The sequence below is a fragment of the Mauremys reevesii genome, linkage group 10, assembly GCF_016161935.1.
Source record: "Mauremys reevesii isolate NIE-2019 linkage group 10, ASM1616193v1, whole genome shotgun sequence".
Lineage (NCBI taxonomy): Eukaryota > Metazoa > Chordata > Testudines > Geoemydidae > Mauremys > Mauremys reevesii.
Window position 1 is genome coordinate 23,720,614 of NC_052632.1, and position 22,584 is coordinate 23,743,197.

At 39.2% G+C, this 22,584-nt stretch overlaps 1 protein-coding gene across 1 annotated transcript in view; it reads left to right on the forward strand.

The window, feature by feature from the left end:
- UNC13C (unc-13 homolog C) overlaps positions 1 to 22,584 on the forward strand; it is a 382,852-nt gene that overhangs the window by 118,392 nt on the left and 241,876 nt on the right. The window contains exons 8-9 of the mRNA XM_039492380.1: positions 8,064 to 8,291; positions 13,318 to 13,459. Of these exons, the coding sequence (XP_039348314.1) occupies positions 8,064 to 8,291; positions 13,318 to 13,459 (370 nt within the window). The remainder of the gene's footprint in view (positions 1 to 8,063; positions 8,292 to 13,317; positions 13,460 to 22,584) is intronic.

A 22,584-nucleotide genomic window follows, 5' to 3' on the forward strand; every position in this document is an offset into this window, starting at 1 on the left:
ACCATCACTATCTAAGCTTTACTGACTTCCATTTCCAGCCATTTTCTCTTGTTAAGCCTTTGTCTGCTAGATTAACAATCCCTCTACTATCAGAAATCTTCTCCCTATGCAGGTAATCAAGATGCCGCTTAACTTTTTTAATAGCTAATTAGAGTGAGCTCCTTTTGTTATTAGTCTCCCATTGTTATTAGAAGGTATGTTTTTCAGACCACAAATCATTCTTGCAGCTCATTGCTAAACCCTGTCCAGTTTTCCAACATCTTTTTAAACATGTGGATGCGAGAGCTGGACATGGTATTCCAACACAGGTCTCACCGCTGCCATATATACAGAGGTAATAAACCACTCCTGCTTGACACATCCAAGGACCATGTTCCTGAGGTGTTTTGTTGTTGTTGTTTTGCCACAGCATCATCCTGGGACCTAATGTTCAGTTGATACTTATGCCATACATATCACCATGCTATCTGAGCACTTGGCAAAATTACAAACCTAAAATGGGCACACACATCTAAGGTAAAGGGTGTTCCTCTTTGGTTACTCTGCTTCCTCTCCTAGGCAAGGCGTAGGCAGTTTTGATCAAGTAAACGTCTACAATGTAAGCAATATACAATATAAAAATTAAATCCACATAAGGGATCCAGTCTTTGATATTTTTGGTCCCCCGATCACACTTTTGGATTCTTTAAGTGCCCAGATATCAATTTTGGCTGCCCATGTGTAGATCTGAGTACTCAAATGCATGCTTTGGATTCTACTATGCCACCTGTATTTGAAAATTAGGTTCTTACACAATGTTTTTTAGGTTGAAAAGAAATTTTAAAGTTTCATCACTGACATGGAATCAGCCAGCAAAGAAAATTTTAAATATTTTTCTCAATTCAGTGAAAATTCCATGCTGTTTTTTGCCCCTGTGTGTGTGAGAGAGAGAGAGAGAGAGAGAGAGAGAGAGAGAAGGCTGCAATTACCAGTATTGAAAAAGGAAAGGCCAGAGCCTCAGTTGATTTGACCTCAGTGGAGCCACACCCATGTACGTAGTCTGGGAATCTGGCCCATTGTCTCTCTTTAACACCCTGCCAGACAATCTGTCAGGCTAGCAATCTGGTGATTGCTATGATGGATTGCCTTTCGAGCAGCAGCAACTTGGTTTTAAGTGCAGATTGCTGTCCACTAGAAGTGAGTTCAGATAACAAGCTCAGTTGGGTCAGTATTACAAAATGGCCCTAGCCTGATGTTAAACAATAAAATCAGTGTTCTGTTGATTAAGCTGCTCATCTTCACCAAGATGCTGCTTTCAGAAGTAGGTATGATATTAAGTCAGAATTGATCTCTGTCACATTGTTTGGATCAGTCCTTGGGTAAGAAGGCTTTGTTAATTTTATTGTACAATATAGGCCACTGTATTGTCTAAATGACTCTAATCAATAATGCATGGACAGGGCTGTTGATGGATTGGCAGTATCACAGGATGTAACAATAGTTTCATTAAATTATGCAATACAGTTTGGCAATTGTAACTTGTGTTCGTTAATGCATATTTCCAATTTTATCTGGATTGCCTGGAAAATAAGCATGAGTTTTGAGAGTGACCCATTACTGCCACATTGAATGTATCCATGATTTATTGTTACAGCATAATGATTTCCTCAGTCTGTGCTTATTAATGAAAGGCAATGATGGAAAATGAAGCATGTTGCTTTTTTGATGTCTAGCAAAAAGACATATAAGGTCAAAGGTATTGTATTTATCACATTGTCGAAGCATTTCAACAGTCATCTTTCACCTCCCCTATACAATTGGAAATCACTTGAGGTCTTTCCAGCTGGTATTTGTTTTGTATTGGCACTTAACCTTCGTGTGCCTAAGGATTTTTTTTTCTAAACATGTCTACTTTTTCAGTTTGAAACCTTTGCTCACTGGAATTTGTCTTCATCATTCAAAAACTACACATTTGTCAGTACCAGGCACAGAGATTCTCAGGAATTCTCAAGATATAGAAGCCATAGAAGATTATGCTACCATGTCACATACCCCATGGAATTCAGCCTCTGGCATTCCACTCTCACCTCAGCCATTGCCTTTCCAATCTTGTGCAGTGGATCAAGCCATGCCTCCCATATGGCCATAAATATAACTGTATCTTTGCTGCTCTGTAAAGTGCCTCACATCTTTCAGGCACAATATAAATAATAAAAAAGAAAATAGAAGATGATTAGCTCAAAAGATTCTATAAGATTCCAATGAAGTCCCCATGATAGAAGACCCTTTCAGTGCTGTCAGACAGATAGCCTCTTCTTGAGTCATGACAACCTGAGAGAGCTTTAAAGAAAAATGCCATCAAAACAAAATAGTAGCGCTTGATGGCATCATAGAAAAGGAATTATACTCCAGCAGATTAAGCACGGAGCTGGAACTCCCAAATTCTAATTGCAGAGCAAATCATTTAACCTCACTGTGTTTTACATTCACCTTGTGTAAAAACGGAAAAATAATACCTTCAGTACCTCCTGTGATGGGTGCGGTCACAGAGGACCCCTTGGGACTGCCACCTGATGTGCTGGGACTACCTCTGAGCCCGTTTTCCCTGGCAGCTTGGGACTTCAGTACCCTGTCTTGTTGAGCCAGACACACTAGCCTGCTGCAAACACAGACCCAGGTCTGAACCACGTCCCCCAAAAGCCATAGGCTTAACTGAAAACAGCTTAAAAAGTGCTACTGTCTCCAGCACCCAAATACCCAGTTTCCAATGGGGTCCAAACCCCAAATAAATCTGTTTTACTCTGTGTAAAGCTTATACAGGGTAAACTCATAAATTGTTCATCCTCTATAACACTGATAGAGAGATATTCACAGCTGTTTGCTTCCCCGGGTATTAATTACTTTCTCTGGGTTAATTAATAAGCAAAAAGTGATTTTATTAAATAAAAAAAATTGGGTTTAAGTGGTTCCAAGTAATAATAGACAGAACAAAGTAAATTACCAAGCAAAATAAAACAAAAACACACAAGTCTAAGCTTAATACAGTAGGAAACTAAATGCAGGTAAATCTCACCCTCAAAGATGTTCTAATAAGCTTTTTTTCCCCACAGACTAGACTCCTTTCTAGTCTGGGCCCAATACTTTCCCCTTGTTCCAGCTCAGGTGGTAGCTAGGGGATTTCTCATGACTGCAGCCCCTTTGTTCTATTCCACCCCCGTATATGTCTTTTGCACAAGGCGGGAATCCTTTGTCCCTCTCTGGGTTTCCACCCCTCCTTCTAAATGGAAAAGCACCAGGTTAAAGATGGATTCCAGTTCAGGTGACATGATCACATGTCACTATAAGACTTCATTACCCACTTGCCAGCATACAGGTATACAGGAAGTCTTACAAGTAAACAGAGCCATTTACAACCAATTGTCCTGGTTAATGGGAATCATCAAGATCCCAAGCCACCATTAATGGCCCACACTTTGCATAATTACAATAGGCCCTCAGAGTTATATTTCATATTTCTAGTTTCAGATACAAGAGTGATACATTTATACAAATAGGATGGACATACTCAGTAGATCATAAGCTTTGTAAGAGACCTTACAAGAGACCTTTTGCATGAAGCATATTCCAGTTACATTATATTCACACTCCTAAGCATATTTCTATAAAGCATTATGGAGTGCAACGTCACACCTCCATGTCCCCCCTCAGGAATTGTGTGAGGAAGGCTAATTAGATAATGTTTGCACAGTGTTTGGAATTGTAAAAGTGCTCTACAACTGCTAATAGTCCTGATGATTCTGCTGCCCTCAGATATAGTAAATACTGAAAGAGTTCCTTACTGCAGAAGGCCAGCTTAGATGCCAGAAGACCTGATCACCAAAGATTAGAAACAGAAAAAACAAACAAAACCAGCTACAAAGCATTGACTTTGGTATTCACCATACAAAGCTGCCTTATCAGGGCAAATGATCTGGCTCCCTGTTTGTTATGTGGAATAGATTTCTAACAATATTTTCATGCAGTCATTATTCTTACAAACTAGCCTATTTCCCTAGGTAACTAATTAATGTGACATCTTTATCTGCAATGTTCTATACGTTTTTCTTATAGTAATTGTATTTGAGGTTGTATAGTGTATTGTAATGTAACCTCATATATTTAACTCAGGCAAAAATGGCACAATTATAAGGGCTTCCAGTATACTTTTAGTAAAGCACTCCATCTTTTTTTCTTGCAGCATGGGAAATGGACAGGTCTCCCCAGCTGGCATAGAACCAGGGTCAGATGGCTTTTGAGAGAAGCGCGCACAGCTGTATAATAGATCCCTATACAAAATAGACACTTATTTGCTACATTTTATAAATGTGCTCATAATTTGGCTCCCTCGTATTCATTGGTTTCCTTTATCCAATGCAGACTGCAACCATTCCCTTTTCTCCAACCAGTGTATGAATTCCAAAGTGCCTAGAGCTAAAACTGGCTATGGAGGAGAGGTTTGTGGATTGTGGCTATAAAAAGCCTGAATAAATTACTTGCTTCATTAAACAGGCACCCACATTTTCTGGTTCTGTGAAACTTTTAATCCTTTATTTTAAGCAGCCATGTCAGTATAAATGTACCTGAAATAGCAACTCACTGTTGCCAGCAGCATTAGACTGAGTGTTCTACATTATACTGCCTGTGTTGTACTGAAGTCTGCTGTTGTAAGGTTATATGAGTTACTCCCTCCTGGGACCCTCATGGAGAAAAAAAAAGCATGTATCTGAGTTGGAGAGTGCAGAAAGCAACATTTTAAATAAATAAATGTACACTGGGATAAATGTCAGTGGAGAAATACATAGCCAGGGTCCAATTCTATCATTCTAACTCAGGCAAATCTCCCACTGGAATCAAAGCTAGTCTTACCTGAATAAGGAATGAATAACTGCAGAATTTGGTCCACCGTATTCAATAGTATGAATCAACCATCAGTAGCATCTATTCCCACAGGACCTATCATGAAAACAAGTGATGTGTCTATTACATCACTGTTTCATTGGTTAGAAAATCTTCTTTGTATTGCTCTGTCATCTTGCCATTCTTGACAGACTCCATATGGCATACACACCTGTGGTGTATCCTGCTCAGTGATCCCAGCTACCTCACTTCTTTGCTGCTATCATTTTTAACATAGCATTGACCACCTGTTTCTGGTGGCATTCTGCTCATGGTTGTGCACTATAGATTTTGAAATGCCACGCCCCGACTTTCCCATGCCCTCCTCAGAGCTACGTTTCCTTCCTCAGCCTCCACCTCACACCTTACTCTGAGCTGAAAAATAAACCAATTCATTATCAGACACCTAAAACGCTGCTATGTTACTCACGTACAATACGCAGTGATGAGGCTGCCTCTCAGCAATACTTTCATCAGACAGAAAGGAGAGGACTTTACAACGGCGTTGTTAGCTCTGAAGTTGCACGGTGATCAGTGCATACATTTAGAAAAATAGATATCTTCAAAGCCCTGTAACTTCTCCATTCATGAATTACAAGTTCAGCCTTAAGCTGTGAAGAATTTTTAATGATGCCCTCCCTGGCTTTGTGACTCCCCTTATGCACATGTGTCTATTTTATGTACTGGGGCAGCTCTAGCGGTTTTGCTGCCATAAGCAAACCAGCAAATGTCCCTGCCTACTAACCAAGTCACCTAACAAAGAGATGCTGAAAGTTTTGCTCCTCCTAATATTCTGTTTCCTTCCTTGGCCACTTTCATTGATTGTAGAATAGAGCTGGCCCTGCCCTACACACATACTGTGTATAAATTACAATCACATAAGCAATATCCTTTGGTCTTTTCTGCCACCCACCCACAGTTCGGGAAATGAACAATAATGGGAGTTGTGTTAGAGAAAGAAACTTTCTTAGGCTCTGGTTTCAGAGCTTTGGGGCACATTGTGCCCTGCTGCTCCTCAGGTGCTCAAAGTAGGAAGGCAGTGGAAGATACAAGGAGTCCTTTATAGTTCTCTGCCACAGTAGGGCCCATCCATGTCCCTATACTATAGTGGAATTCAAGACATGGCCAAGGAGAAAGCGAAGAGGTAGGACCATGCTCACCTCTGTACATCGGCTAGCAGAACTGAAGGAGGTATGCTGCACCCTTCAAAGGGGTATGGTGTTGGGAGCTCTGTCTCTGCATGCTGGGGAGCATGAGGACATAGCTTGTCTCCTCCCTGAGATGGAATGTCTCTAGGGGCTCCTGTTGGGAGGAGCAGCTCCATGCCACCCTATCAGAGAACTGTGCCTCAATTCAGCTTTTAGTGTTCAGCTTTCTTCCTTGAACTTTTCTTGACATTGAAGCCTACTGTAATGTTACATTTCCGTGCTAGTTATGGATGAATGCTATGTGACAGCTAAACAGGGCACAGGTGGGCTCTTTCCCAGAACTGGCACCATGACACCTATGGTCCATCATTAGGTTTCCATTCAGGAGTTACAGACAGTTGAAACAAAGCAATAAGTTTCTTATCTTTCTTGTGCCTTCACTGCTTTTAATAAAGAGCTTTCTCCTATTTTGACACATGCATGTACTGATATGTCTTCAGCTTACTATCTCATCCTGGGGAAAGATTGTCAATCTCTGTTTTGAAGCTGGCACCTGGTTATTGTGACAGCTGAGAACAGACTAATGAAGAGTCCCATCGTTTCTGAGTGTGATGGTTAATAACCATCTTTTGATTTATTTTTTATTAAAAAATTCAAGATTCTGTACCCTCTCCTGTCCCCCTCCCAAACCATCCTTCCCTCTGCTCTCCTAAAGCACCTTTCTTTGCAAAATGTCTCTAAATTGTCCCATTGGTATAACTCTTGGAAGAAACGACATACCCTGAATAATCTACCCAATTTCAGCCAGAAATGAATCAACAAGGGCCAGATATTGGCCACTATTTCAGAGGCCCAAGGGGATGGAAAGCTGGCTTAAAGAGCCAGCAGCAGAGTCCATAGTTAACATGAAACCAGCTTGCCCCGCTTCTGCTCATGGCACACTGAGCTTTCCAGTGGCATCCTTAGTTGGAAGGAGATGTGACCAGAGTGTGTTGCCCTCCAGTGTTCCTAGATTGGGCTTCCTGTGCTGGCTCTTGGGAGAAGTGGCTGTTCTACCTGGCACAAGATAGAGCAGCCCTAAGGCTCTAAGCATTCAGTCTCTGTGTTGACGGAATGGATTTTACCTGGCTTATGTGGCTTTTGGATATGGTCTTGTGGAGATGCTCTGCCATGAGGGGATGAGGAGACATTTCCTCAAGTGTATACAGTGCCTGCAGACTCTGGGATTTACCTTTATAGAATTGTCCTGAAAGCATCGGAAACTGTTCATATTTTTGCTCAAGTTATCAGATCTCTGATGAGAGGGGTTTATAATGGAAACAGTGACTGTCTTAAATTTATAATTGTCATGAAATGCTATAATAATATTTGGCAACTGTAATACACCAAATAGTCTGTGCCTTGAAAATCAGGGTTTCCCATTCAGCATAGAATTTCTTCTAGCTTCTTTTATCAGTCTACCTAGCAAGTAGAATTTTAATAATTTGCTAAGGAAACTATACAAAAAAGGAAATATAAATGCTATTATATTAAGTGCTCAGAAAGGAAGAGTAACATTTAAAGTATCTGAAAGAGTAATGTCTTTCAGACAGGGTCAGATCCTGAAAACTCTAATATAGACAGACAACTTCCCCACCACTGAGTCATTTGACGTATATTCTTTCTCAATTATAGTGGCCGCTTAAGACTCATTCATCACCTAGTATTGCAAAATCTGAAATACTGTACTTATCAGTATCATCTCAGGTAAAATTATAATCCTAGCCTTCAGTATAGAGAATTACATCACAGTGGATGGCACAGCAGTTCCCAAATACGATTTCTCTTGTGTGATGGCACCTTGGCTTCTAGTTTGTAATATTTGGAAGAGCTGAACTCCAGCATTGTACCTAATATTGGCTAAGGGTTATAGAAGTGAAAACCAGACATGATGATGTGATGTGCTACTTGCTCCAGTGTTTTTTTGAATATATTGATCAATTCATTTATTTTAAAATGAAGGAGCTGCAGAGAAAAGTTCTAAACATGGTGCAGAAGATAAGACCCAGAATATTATTACTGCTATGAAGGAAAGAATGAAGATTAGGGAGAGAAATAGACCAGAGGTATTTGAAGTGATCCAGGAAATGTTCCAGATTTCCAAAGAAGATTTTGTGCAATACACAAAGGCAGCAAAACAGAGTGTGTTGGATGGAACGTCCAAGTGGTCAGCAAAAATAACCATCACAGGTGAGATTTTTTTTTCCATATTGAAATGTTCTCTAGTTGAAAGAAGCTCTTTCCTCCCCAGTCCTATTGCTACAAGTTAGTGTTCATAGAATCTAAGATGAAATTCCATGTTAAATTTTATCTCAGGGTTATCTATAAATAGTTAGTACAATAGCATATTAACTGGAAGCTTGAGTGATAGTCACAGAAAATCCTGTACTTTGTGTAGACAGTGTCAGTAAAATAAATGTATATTTCCTTCAGACATAAATAACTCCTTCTATTTTAGGATGGGAAGATAACAAACTGTTCTTTTTTCATCTGTTCTGCCTCCTATCAGCACCTCCTGTGCTTGAGATTTTGCTAATATTGATCAATTGCAAGAGTTATAGTTGATGATCTCCTTGATGTGTTTTTAATGACTGAAATGCTAAGAAGCTAATAATTCCAACCCCTTTGGTACGAGAGTCCCCATCCATTTTTGTTGCTTGAGTAAGATTGTGTTCCAGTTAAGTAATATTCATCTAACACATCTGCTCAAAATTGCTGTTAACTGTTCTTAACCTTTGAGTTTGGCCAGCTGCTCACAAAGATTCCCATTTTGCATTAAAGCTCAGGAATCAGGAATTTATTCCTTATATATTTTAGTTTCTGAATTCAAATATCAGCACAGGAAACTTAAATATAATAAGTGGTTACACAAACTGACCTCCAGCATACGATACTAGTGCATGAAATAACTTAACTACAAGTGTAAAGAATTAAAAATTAGTGATGTGAAACATTAAATGCCCTTGAATTTGATTAGATTCAACATTAATTTAATTTAACTTTAATGTCATTAAAACTAATCCATATTCTGATTTTAAAAGTGAATTATGCATTGCCTTCCTCTCCAGGATTTTGATGTACTGTCATAGGGGATCAGAAGATAAGCTTTAAAACCCTTTCCAGCTTTCACCACTCACTTGTGACTACAATAAGATAAAATAAAACAAAAGCTTTGCTTTCTATTAAGCATTAATGTATGTGTTAGTGAAACAGGTATAATTAATTTTTTTTACCCATTGATCAATTTGCAAACTGCTGTGCTTAATTTAGTCCCATGTGATCTATGTTCTTTACATGCAATATGCTGGGTTTTTCTAACATAGTTCACAATATACCTTCAATAGTATTGTGATCACATATTATATTTTTTCAGTGGATCAAAGATCCAAACACATGCGTAGTGCTGTAAGACCCGGGAATGTCCTTATTACTGTTTATGCCTGTGAATTAAGCGGAACTGCACAGCCAGCATAGAGGTGTGAAGTTATCTTAATGTGTTACTGAGGAATATGTGAATCCATTCATACTTTACTCACAGTGTAGAATGAGATGATAGATTAAAAAATCACTGCACCAGATGGTACAAAACTAGTTTAGCCATTAAGGGCTTGATCCTACTCTCACTGATGTCGGCGGTAAAACTCCTATGGACTTTAATGTTGCAGAATCAGGACCATTAGATGAATGCTCCCTAATTCACGTAGCCAGGTCACAGAACTAGACCCCCTAAGGGAAAAGAGAGGCACCTTTTCTTGATGGTTCCTTTCCTTGCTTGGAACTGATGTGTGAATGGAACCTTAGGGCAGGTCTACACTAAGGGCGGGGGTTGAACTAGGGTACGCAAGTTCAGCTACGTGAATAGCGTAGCTGAACTCGAAGTACCCTAGTTCGAACTACTTACCCGTCCAGACGCCGCGGGATCGAAGTCCGCGGCTCCAAGGTCGACTCCGCCACCGCCGTTTGCAGTGGTGGAGTACCGGAGTCGACCGGAGCGCGCACGGAGTTCGAACTATCGCGTCTAGATTAGATGCGATAGTTCGAACTCCGAGAAGTCGAACTCACCGCGTCGACCCGGCAGGTAAGTGTAGACTAGCCCTTAGAGACCTGCCTGAAGACAGCAAAGCTCTAGTCATATCTGCTTGGAGAGGACAGGACACATCCTGACCTGTGGCCTGATCCAGAGCGCATTGCAATCAATAGAAAGATTCTGACTTCAGAGGGCTGTGAATCAGGCCCCAGATGCTGGGGGGCAGGCCAGGGTGGTTAAAGGCAGCCAAGAGAGTCCTGAGGTGGGCTGGGGAGAGACAGAGGTTAAGTGGTCCAGGCTGGGAGGAGAAAGTAGGAGTGAGGCAGAAATGCAGGAGGAGGCTTGCTGAGCCGGAAGAGAAGTGGAGAACAAACCTTTTTTCGATATCTTGCTTCTGCTGGGTCGGTGGAACTGCAACACAGCCCTCTGTGCATACAACTGTGGCTTTTCACATCCACTATACAGAGACTCACATTATACAAATTAAATGTTTCTAGAAGGGTAACAACATCAATAATAATATCATGAGAATAATGCTTTCTTATGAATTGTTTCTGTTGTGGCACCTAAGATTCTCACTTATGGACATGCACTGCATCCTAGTAGGCACCATGCAAACCCATAACAATGTTTTACCCTTGCATAGCACCTTCCATCACAGGATCTCAAAGAGCTTACAGCATTAATGGATTTAGCCCTATCACTCTGTGAGGTGAGAGAGACTTCTTATCCCCATCTTCAGAAACTGAACCAAAATAGGTTAATTGGGTTGGAAATGGAATCCCAGTCTCCTGAGTTCCGGACACGGTACATTAACAACATAGCCACCTTTCCTCTCCTGCAAAGTGCAGGCTCAAGTGCTACTAATAATGTAGAGTAGGAAGGGTAGACGTACCCCCACCTGGGAGGTTGTGTTTCGTTACTCACAGTGTTACTACAGTGTAATTCACTGTATACCTCTTTGCAAGGAAATTATTTAGCTTCAGTACTGAGCCACAGAACTCTGGACACCTCTTTCCCAGGTTCAACAACCTGGTATTGTCCTCTCTCCCTTCCATAAGAATGGAGTCTTGCCCTATATTCTTCTTTTGAATTGTTTTCCCCTAGCCAGTCTCCAGTGCACCCACCACAGGCAGGCTTGTTGAGGTATTTCAGAATCTTCTCTGTGGCTTCTGATCAGCAGCAGCACCTCAAGTAAGCTGTGTATCATGTCCACACTGGATTTTCCATTGTTTGGTCTCATTCCATGCTACAGAGAATGCCAGCAGCATTTGCCCTTTAAAGTATGATTCTACTCTGCAAAATTACTTTGTAAAATGGCGCATTGTTTAAATCCACATTTATTATGCCTCAGTTATTCCCTCTTCAAATTTACTCAATTTTCAAGTAAGAAGATGAATGCTGTATTTTCCATACCTGCCAGCCCTAAACAATGAACCTGATTTGAGATTCCAAGAGAGTTCTTTGTGGCTTATGAATCATCACCAGAAGCAAAGGCTCCCCTCAGATTTGCAGTCCAAATCCTCCCCTCAGTGACTGCTGTGTAGCCCCATTACCCTTGGTTTATACTCTGAGTTGTACCTGTGCAGGTCTCTTGCATTCAGTGTGATTGCACGGGTAGAACTGAGGACAGAAGTGGGTTACACGGGTGACCCTGCAATTGGAATTTAGTTAATTCCAGGGGAGATTTTCCACAGGCACAAAAGACACCCTAGGATGTGACTTCATTGAGTGGGAGTTGGGTGCCAGCTTGTAATTTGTGACTTTGAAAAGTGCCCTTTCTGCTAACAATGAAGTGTCAGGCAGAAGCAAATCCAGTTGAATCCCCAGAAATGTGGTGTTCTATAGGGCCGACAGGAATGAATAGTAATGAAAACTTACTTTTTTTCACAAAAGTCAGCAGATTTGACTCTGAACACACACAGGGAGCAGATCTGCTGGCTCAGAAAGTGCCATTTGTATACAGTCACTTTTCTGAGTACACGGTGAGCTTCATTATCCCATGTGATTGACAGCAGGCTATGTTAACTAAATGGTGCCATCAAGACATTTTAAACAATGTGTTCAAAATAATAAAACAAATCTCTGCTGATGTTAGCAGCCATGTCAAGTTTTTCAGCTGCAGGTTATTCTGGTTTTGACAATTTTGCATTCAAATGAGAGATTTCCAGTGTTATGAATTATAATGGAAAAAGTGAGTGATATGTATTTATATTTACCACAGAATATATATACATTAGCCATCATAAACTCTGAATGATGGAGAGACAAGGTGGGTGAGGTAATATTTTTTTATTGGACCAACTTCTGTTGGTGAAAGAGAGAAGCTTTTGAGTACACAGAAGCAGAATTCTGTGTAGTTTGAAACTTGTCTTTTCCACCAACAAAAGTTGATCCAATAAAAGATATTACCTCACCCACCTTGTCACTCTTATATCCTGGGACTAATATGGCTACAACATTCATGGCTAATGACAGTTACAGTTAATTTTCTTGAATGCAGTCTTTCCGTTGTTACTGAAGGCTTTTGACTGGCTGAGTATGCTATATAGTATTGGGAAAATATTTATAGTCACACTGTTTTAGTCCCACATATGCCAAGGAGGAACGATAGGGTGAAGTGCTCATTAAGGATATCCATGTTTAGTTCCAAAATTCATGACAAACATTCTCCCAGTGCAAGCAAAACTCCTTTCTTAGATTTTGAAAGCCTTTCCTACTATGCAGGGAATCATAAGACTTGAACTGAGTTAGACTGTAACATTACATTGCTTACAGTGCATTGAAACCACAGCTTTAGAAGGGAATCTCAGTGATCAGTGTTGCAGAAAATATTTGCTTTGTATCATACTCACTGTATAGTAGATACACGCTGCAGTTAATCTTTAGATTATGGCACATTAGCTAGATTCATAGATTTTTGCAGCCAAAAGGGGTCGTTATGATCATCTAGTTTAACCTTCTGCATAACAGAGGTCATGGGATACACCCAGTAATTTCTGCATCAAGTCCCCAGCTAACAGAAGTTAAAATGACCTTCTCTTCAGCACTCTCCTTGATTTCCTATTAACCTTTCTTTTTAAGACTCCCTATACTGTGTTTTTTCTCCTTTTTTTGGCCACTGTTGCATGTGGTCCTTCACAATGAAAGCTGTGGGGTAAAACCTGTTTGTTTCATTTTTTGTTGCAGTGGTTTGTGCTCAGGGTTTACAAGCTAAGGATAAAACAGGCTCAAGTGATCCATATGTTACAGTACAAGTTGGCAAAACCAAACGGAGAACTAAAACTATTTTTGGAAACTTGAATCCAGTATGGGATGAAAAATTTTATTTGTGAGTATAAAAGATGCAACAGTTTTTTGGTTAACTTTGTGATGTAATGCTATTGAGTGAGATTATTTCATCTGTAAATATTTGTTGTACACATCACACATTTCCATAATGCATTAATTTAGCAAATCTTTGGTTGGAATGACTCCATAGATACTGAAATCTCGGTTATGTTATGACTGCCTCACATGAGGATGAGCAACCCAAAGTCAAGTCTAACAGTGAACTGATCTGTTTTGTTTATTGAACTGGGGCAAATTAATTAAAATAATTATAGCTATTGTGATTGTAAATTCTTCTTAATTTTCTTTTAAACATCTGTTTTCCTGTGCAATGTACAGCAAAAAGAAAAATGACATTTAGGAGTAGATTTTCAAAGGCACAGATGGCAGATAGGTGCCTAACTCTCACTGCTAGTCAGTAGGAGTTAGGAGTCTGGCTGCTATTTTTGCCTTTGAAAATCTGGTCTTTAATGCCTTTGCTGAGTGTGAAACAACTCAACATAAGGAACAAGGGACCCAAAAGGATATCATGAGATGTGTCTGAAAAACCTGGTCTTGCCAAGGAAAACATTACTATAGGCTTATACAGGGCATTTCCCTGGCAGCTGATGTGAAACTGTCTTCACACTGGCTTGCAGGGAAGGGTAACCACATGTGTACTTTGTCACAAACAACTAAAGAGGCCAATTTCAAACTTGAAGTACTTAAGCTAAGAGATCCAGTCTAAATCAGTGCTTAGCTGTCCATGTACCTGTTCTAGGTGCCAACTGGAACACTTAAATGTAGAAATGGCTGCCCTAATTTAGGTAGGAACATTTCAGTAATGGACTCAGATATTGGTGGTAGCTGATAAGGGAATGGATTTTAGTGTGTGAAGAAATGAATCTGTGTATGGAGTTTGAGATGGTTTGAAAATATTACTATGCATTATACTTAGTGTCTCAGCACAGAGATTTCTTGTTGTTTGCTCAGGATATACAGATAAAGAAGGGCCCAGCTGGGAAAATCCATTAAAATGAATTCTTTTTTAATAATGGCAGTCTAATGAAATGTTTTAAAAGTTATTGAGATATGTTATATATAAATAAAAATAGATAAAAGTTTATATATATAAACTTTTATCTAACATTATATATATATAATGTTACATTGCCTTTATACTTGTTGGTGTCACCTCATTCATCAATATGATGTATATGGAAAGTATATTCCTATAGCGGCCAGTGTTCTATTTGTTTAAATGTCATATTGTGTGTTTGGATAAGGCGGCAGCGGCAGGCATTAGACTAATATGTGATAATAAAAATATTTTTAATAATTAATAAATATCAGAAAGCTAAACCCTACCAGAAATTTTTTTTACTGTGCATAGAAAAAGCCCCTTTGACTAGAACTGCTTATTACCTAATTTCAATACTTCCTTTCCTTGCAAATCAATTTCTAAAATCTGCCCGTGGTCAAATACTTTGTTTACATTTTAATTTTTCCTGAGCTATTGCCATGTGTTTCACAGACTTCAGAGAGAGAGAGAGAAAAATCTCTTCTTGGCTTATCTTTCATTAACACAATGCAAACTAGTCTCATTTTGTTTAATGTTCAAAAGTTTATTTATAGTTTAATATTAGACCTCAAACTTTGGTTGTGTATGACCTGTGCCTGGTTTTACACTATCTTTATGGCCTTCCCTCCTGTAATCCTAGGTTCAGTCAGAGAATTGGTGAGTTTCCAGCATGAGTTAGACCAGCCTCAGGGCTGCTCTAATTTAAGCCTGACTGCCTCAAACACAAGCGTTGTTTCCTGCAGCTAGGTATCACCAAGGATTGAGATGTCATGTCCATACCTCCTTTCCTTGGCTATGCCACCCTCACAGGGAGCCAGGAGAAGGGGTGGGCTGGAACCACTATAGCTTTGTTACAGCTCCCAAGGACTCCCTTACGTTGCGGGGAATCTTCCACAAGCCTGTTAAGCCAGCTGTGCTGGATGCTGCATTTTTCTGGGAATGACATCAGTCGGAGTATAGGACCACTTAGTACAGTGTATTACCTGTTTGAGTCTAGTAAGGAGTATATCAATGTCAATCCATTTTTCAGCAGGATTGCTATATGCCACAGTATGATATGATGTACTTTGTTATTGTCAAAGGCAATTAAGGATTCTGAAAAGTAAATCGAATCTCTTGGTTAGTTTAGAAAATATAACTGAAAGAGAAATATTTATTTCAGGCAAGGTTTTATGTTTTTACGATAGTTTTAGTATATTCAAGTCTGACCTGGTATTATGTTATTATTTGATGTTAGCAGATATTTTTTTTACATGTATGTGTTAAAAACATTAATGTAAATTATGAAAATATGGAAAAGAGTAATGAATATCATAAGAGCAAAGACTAACACTTTATATAACCACATATTAGTAATCATTTTTGCAGAAAATACATGGAAATTGGAGCAAATTATAATAATCTAATTATCCAGTTTTGAGTTATATCTGTCCATTAAATCTGTTGTTAATAATGCCATTCAAAACATAACAATAAGTATAATTTTATCTGGTGAAACTCCATGTACAGTGGTGATGCACATCATCATCTTCATTATTATGAGATAACCTCAGAACATTTACCACAGAATTCTGCAAACCACTCAGGATATTGCAAATTGCTCAGAGGGATCCAACACCTTTCAGTCGATGACACTGAATAATCGCTCATTCAAGGTGCAAAACACTCTACGCTCTGGATTATAGCAGTGTTTAATCTCTGCCCTTTCTCCTGGCCGCCTTTCCAAGAAAAAGAATCTTTACTGGAAATTCCCTTTTATATGTAAAATATTAGCACCATTATTTTTTATCCAGGAATAACTTTCCTATGTGAGTGGATAATATGAGTACCATGTGTCCATATGAAAGAGAAGCTTTATCTTCTCTAAGGTGTAAATTTTCAGGAGACTAAAGACTTCCCAAGAAGTGATAGATGAGGGGCTAAATTCCTGCCCACACAGGCGGCCAGAGCCACTCTTCTCTCCTCTAAAAGAACAGGAGTACTTGTGGCACCTTAGAGACTAACAAATTCATTTGAGCATAAGCTTTCGTGGGCTAAAACCCACTGCATCTGATGAATTTGTTAGTCTCTAAGGTGCCATAAGTACTCCTCGTTCTTTTTGCTGATACAGACTAACATGGCTACCACTCTGAAACCTGGCTCCTCTCCTCTGTCTTCCTTGACTAGAATCCACTTTTCTGCTTGTAAGAACTAACTATAGTATTCCCCCTGTCATTCCCCCAGGCACCCTTACTTGTTTATGCCCTCACTACAACAATCCAGCTATTAACTTATATATGTCAATTGCTCCCATAAATTAAAATACTAGAATTGAGTAATTCACAGTAGACAATATATTCAAGAAATGTAGCCTTATTTTCTGCTCACAGAACAGACACAAGCAGATCAATATTTGTATTTATTCAACAAATATTGTTGTGAATTTTTTACTTCATGGATTGATTGTGAATATTCTAAGACCAGACTTTTGTTGCTTGCTTGTGATTGGTCAGATATGTCATATAGTATTGTCTCTGTTCCCATTGGCTAATCAAATAAACAATCTGACATGAATATTGAAAGGTAATTTTTATGGATGCCCATCACTAAAGTAAATTGTTCATATGTTCAAGGGAAAAGGACACAAAAAGGGTCTGAGCAGAGCTAGAATGAATTCATTTCAAACTTGGAATTAAGGTTTGCATTTTCACCTAACTCTAATCACTGATAACATCTTCTGAATGGATTCTATAGATATCACCAATAGTAATATAATGATGTAACATAAATCTTCAGAATAAAAGTGCTGAACACTGATATTTTACCTGCTTTCTGAACACCTGTGGTAAAAGTTATAATTTTTAAGAAAAATTAGCCCCTCGAGTTATTTGATGGACCACAAACATTCAAGATTTATGAGAGTTTATGAAGTTTATTAACCTAAGATAAAAATCTTTTAGCATAGAATTAAACCTACAAGTAAATTGCTACAACTGTATTTCAATGACTCATGGTTTGTTTAAATTAGGCACTACTAGTAATACATGTCATAGTATCATTTAAAACAGCTTTAATCAACATTATTTCCCCTAAATGCTAAACCTTAGGCGAGAGACCATCTCATAAAATCTTAATCATGCACTCAATCAGATTATTACAAACATCCATTTCCAACTCCCCATCTGAGCCCAAACAGTGTCTTGAAAGAAACATCCGCTTCTCAGAATGCATTTGCTTACTCACCTTTGGTTGTTAAACTCAGATATAAAATTTCCAGAAAAGTATTCAGGGTTGAATAATCTAACCCGATCCTAAAATGATTCTCTCAATAATAAGTAAGGAGTTAATTCAAAATTCTTAACAATGCTTCCTCTACCTGAAAATGAAACAAAGGGAGAGCTCCATGGATTTAAATACGGGAACTCACAAGCTAACTTCCTGAAAGATTTCTTACAGCTGGGTATTTCAAAACAAACATCCAAGTAAAGAGCGACAACACAAGAATTAATTTTTATTCAAATCTATCCCTTTGATATGCAACAATATGAAATAAATAGTTTGATGCAGTATAGACATAGAGGGTTTTGGTCTCTTTACCATAATCAGAAGTGTTGGATCAGAGCAAGTTTTTTGCTTTACTGGGTATCAGAGTATTTCAGTCCTACAAGGCTTTATAGTGATCCTGATTTGGTCCTTGGCCAGTCCAGAATCAAAGGAGCAGGCTTAGAGCTACTGATGTCTCCGTCCCTCCCAGCTGTACTGAGTGGAAGTTTGATGTGATTGACTATGGAGCCTGGTAAGTGAAAAGAGTCTGCATTTTTGTTTTGAGTGACAGGGGGGGGTAAGCATTTTTCAAACCTTTCCAACCTGTAAACAAGTTTAGCTGTGTAGGTTTAAGCTTTGGGCCAAAGTTGGAGTCTGTTTTTACTTTATTCAAACCTCTACCTCCATCCTTAGAGTGAAAATTTCTTTCTTCTCCTTTACTCCCTCTTTTATTGTCCGCTCTCCATACTTCATTCAGTTTGTTGAAATATGCCTTTTCACAGCCAAATTGTACATCAGGCATGCGACTCCAGATTGCCTTGTGGCTTTTCCAGAAGTCAAGCTGACTTCTTGAATGGAACTTCTTGTTGTATGTGCATTTGAACTACAGTTTTAAAATCTGAAAGACTTCTATACAGCCGGTTGCTTATTTTATACTACTCATTATGCCTTTTTTGGCTGTCACTAGGTGACAATATGGTATCAATAAATAGCTTCATTAGGTATCTTCTATTCCCTCTAATTTATCCAAGTGTTAATTAACCCAAATTAAGCGAACAATTAGGTTTTTTGAAGATCATGATTGCCACCTGGCCAACATGAGTATCCTGGGCAAATCACTAGAACTTGGCAGGTCTCTGGTGTTCTTGAAGATTTGCTGCAAATATTTGTCACCACAGACCAGGAAGGGAGCTCCAATAAACAGTGGTTTGGAGGATTTAATACCGCTAAGGGGTACATGGAAATAAAGCTGCCATTTGTGGGCTAATAAACCAGATTGTCCCAGAAAATCCTCACTGCTGTACAAATTAGCAGATAACAATGAGAAAAAGATGAGTAAAAGGAATCACCCCTTCATGCCAAATCATTCTGCTTGTAGAGTAGGACCAATGACCAATTCATGGAGATAGCTAGAATGGCAGTGTCCAAACTGGAAATGGGCCAGCTGTTTGATTTTTAAAAATGAACCTGTCCAGCTCTCGCATGTTTAAGATTTTCAGATTCAGTGCAGATTCAGCCAAAATTTCTGGCAGCTGATAAACTAAGTGTTGTTCTACTACTGTCACCCTTGACTCTGATGCTGGGGCTCATGTATGTTGATTTTTCCACTAAAAATGGCCCCACTAAAGGCTTACTCATTGTAGGCACCCATGTTTAGGAAATGAACATCTCAGCAGCGGGCTGCCTTTCCAATCCCTCCCACCCCCATGCCTCACCAACTTAAATTACTTGATAAAGAATGTAAGGCAGAATGTAAGGCATCAATGCGACTGAATATGGATTTTAATGGCTTAAGTGGTGTTTCTAATGTTCAGTAAGATTGAAAGTAGCCGCTGGTAGGGGTGGGAGGGAGGCGCAGAAGCAGTTAGTTTAAGGATTGTTTGCAGGAAATAGTATCTGCCAGAGCATTAGAACCCCTAGTTTTCAGAACCTCTGAGATAACAAGAGGATACAAACCCCAAAATGAATTCTCTGAATTTTTCCATGCTAAAACTTCTTCAGTAAGCAGCCAAGTCAGTAACTCTGTGAGATGCAGTTCTCTTATAAAATAACTATACCACATAGCTTCAGCCCAATGCAGCCAACAGTACAGTACCAGCAACCAATAAAAATGATAAATGTGTTCATCTGCCTGATCAGTTAACACAAATAATTTCCACTTTCACAATAGACATCAGCCTGATTCTCCCCTCTCACTGGTCTAAATCAGGTTAACTCCATAGGAGTCTATTAAGTTACACCAGTATAAAACAACCATGAAATCAGAATCAGACCCCTTTTATTTTCTTCCCTAAGGAAAATAACTGCAATCAACATGTAAAAATGCCAATGTATTCCAATTGACTCAGTCTACAATCAAGGCTACTTAGAATCCTAATTAATTTTTGTCAGTTTGAGCTGGTATTCAGAAAATTACAGTCCTTGATAACAAAACAGGAAAGAATGCATTCACAAATGCAAATACAAATGTCCTTTACATTTCCTGATTACTGCTGTTGAACAGTTTAAGTCCTAGTACACCACAAATTTGGTGCATGTCTTAACAGTTCTCTCCTGCTTTCCAAACAGCTGAAGATTTTTATTTCAGTTATGAGAGCTGTGTTAGTCTGGATCTGTAAAAAGCAGCAGAGAGTCCTGTGGCACCTTATAGACTAACAGATTGGAGCATAAGCTTTTGTGGGTGAATACCACGTGGTATTCACCCATGAAAGCTTATGCAATACATCTGTTAGTCTATAAGGTGCCACAGGACTCTTTGTTGCTTATTTCAGTTAAACAATCCTGTCTCGTTAATACATTCTCCCTCATGCAGTTCAATAAGCTCACAGTCGACAATGAAGGATACTCTTTCTAACCCCAACAGCCAACTTAATCCTTGTCAATAACACCCATTTTCTTTCCTGAATGTCCAGTACCGCTGTGGTAGTAGAATGGCTTTGAACACCCTTATTCACTGACACCACAAGGAGTATGTGGAAATCCCTGATGTTACAGTTGTAATCATTTACTGACCCCAGGGAGCTAGGCTGCAATCGTGGTTTCAAATCACACCACTCATCAGCTGATATAATAATTAAATTGATTTAAATAAAGAAAAATCTCGAGAATTAACGATTTAACTTTCAAAAAGAATTAGCCTTCTGTTAATTCACTGACTGCACTGAATGCTCAGGTGTGCAAAACTCGGACTTATATCATGTATAAATGTGAACAAAGAGGTGGTATAATGGGTATTCTGCATAAAGTCAGATAAAGACAATGAGCATTACAGGGTAGCTTTTCAAAGGCACAAACAACATTGAAAATTACCTGGAGTGAGGCACATAACGCCCATTGGTGTCTTTGAAAATCCCACAATACATGATTTGACCCCAAGAGTTAATGCCTGAAAAGACAGAAACATAAAAATCCCAGAGAATTTGGGGTCCTGTGACAAAATAGTATGTGATTTTATAATCAAAGACTATCATAATGCACAAGGGAGCTGAATTAACGTTATATGGGCAACTTTAATTCAGGCATTTCCTAACTTTTGAGTACTTGATTTTGCAACCTTAACATTCTTTTAACATGGGGGAAGGAGAGTGTTGGGGGAGTGTGGGTTTTTTGAAGCGGGGGTAGGGGTTATGTCAGGTTCAACTGAGGAAATCAATTTTTAAGCTCACTTTGCAAACAGATCTTGCAAGTACTATTAGCATGCCTCCCAGTTTGTTGATATCATTGATGCATATTACAGAGAAAGGATCAAAATCAATGGCAGACTTTGAAAAGGATAATAGATATGCATGATGGTGATTTTGAATAGAGTATGTTAACAAAGAAAAGGCACAACAGTTGTGAAAAGCCTGACATTGTTTTTCTATGCTTTATTCCACATCCAAAGAGTCCATAATGAGGACTTCACCAAATGGAGAAAGAAGGCAAACAAGAACTTTGAACACACCTTTTATTTTTATAAAACATTTCTATTTTATTATAAAATACACAGTAACTCAGTTCTGCTGTTTGCTATATAGGGGAAACAGTGCTTACCATCAGGAGCGTATTAGTCACTGCTCCAACAGGGCCTGTGCCCAGGGACTCCAGTCAATTAGGGAGCCCCTGGAAAAATGGGTGCCCCATGCCCCGACCTGCTTCGCCTGCCCAGCACACCTGCCAGAGAGTGGGGCAGGCCCCCACGACCCAACCCCACTCCCCAGCAGGAGCACTTTGGAAGGGGTTGGGGGGGATGACTGCAGGCAGATGGGGTTAGGAGGGGCCCCCCACTTGCTCTGGTCTAGGCCCCACAAACTCCTAATCTGACTCTGTTTGCTATGCATGTGATGGATGTAAAAAAGAAGAGAGAGATAGGAAGGAAACAAATAAACACACACACACAAAAGGAATTAAAATGGATTATTGAAATGGTCAGGCCTCTTTGAAGGGGACTTTTGCTGCAAAATCCGAAATAGTGAACTTGAATAGATAGTTTGTGTTCCTTTGGCAACTGTATGTGCCTGAGGCCCCTTATTTTTCCCTATTGCTGATGTAATAATGTACTGACTGTCCACTTGTACAACACATCCTTTTCAGGAGAAATAAAGTATTTCTCATACTTCAAATTATCTAGAGTTACACTAATAAAGATTATTTAAAAAAAATAGGGTTATTAATGATCATGTTTCAGGGTATAAGGCAGCCTCTAACTGAGGGGGTGAAGAAGAAACATGCCATATAGGCAAGTTATCCCATACATGTCATAGCACCTTTCTCTGAAACATCTGGTACCAGCTATCATCAGAAACATGATGCTTGATGGACCGTAGGTCTGATCTGTTATGGTA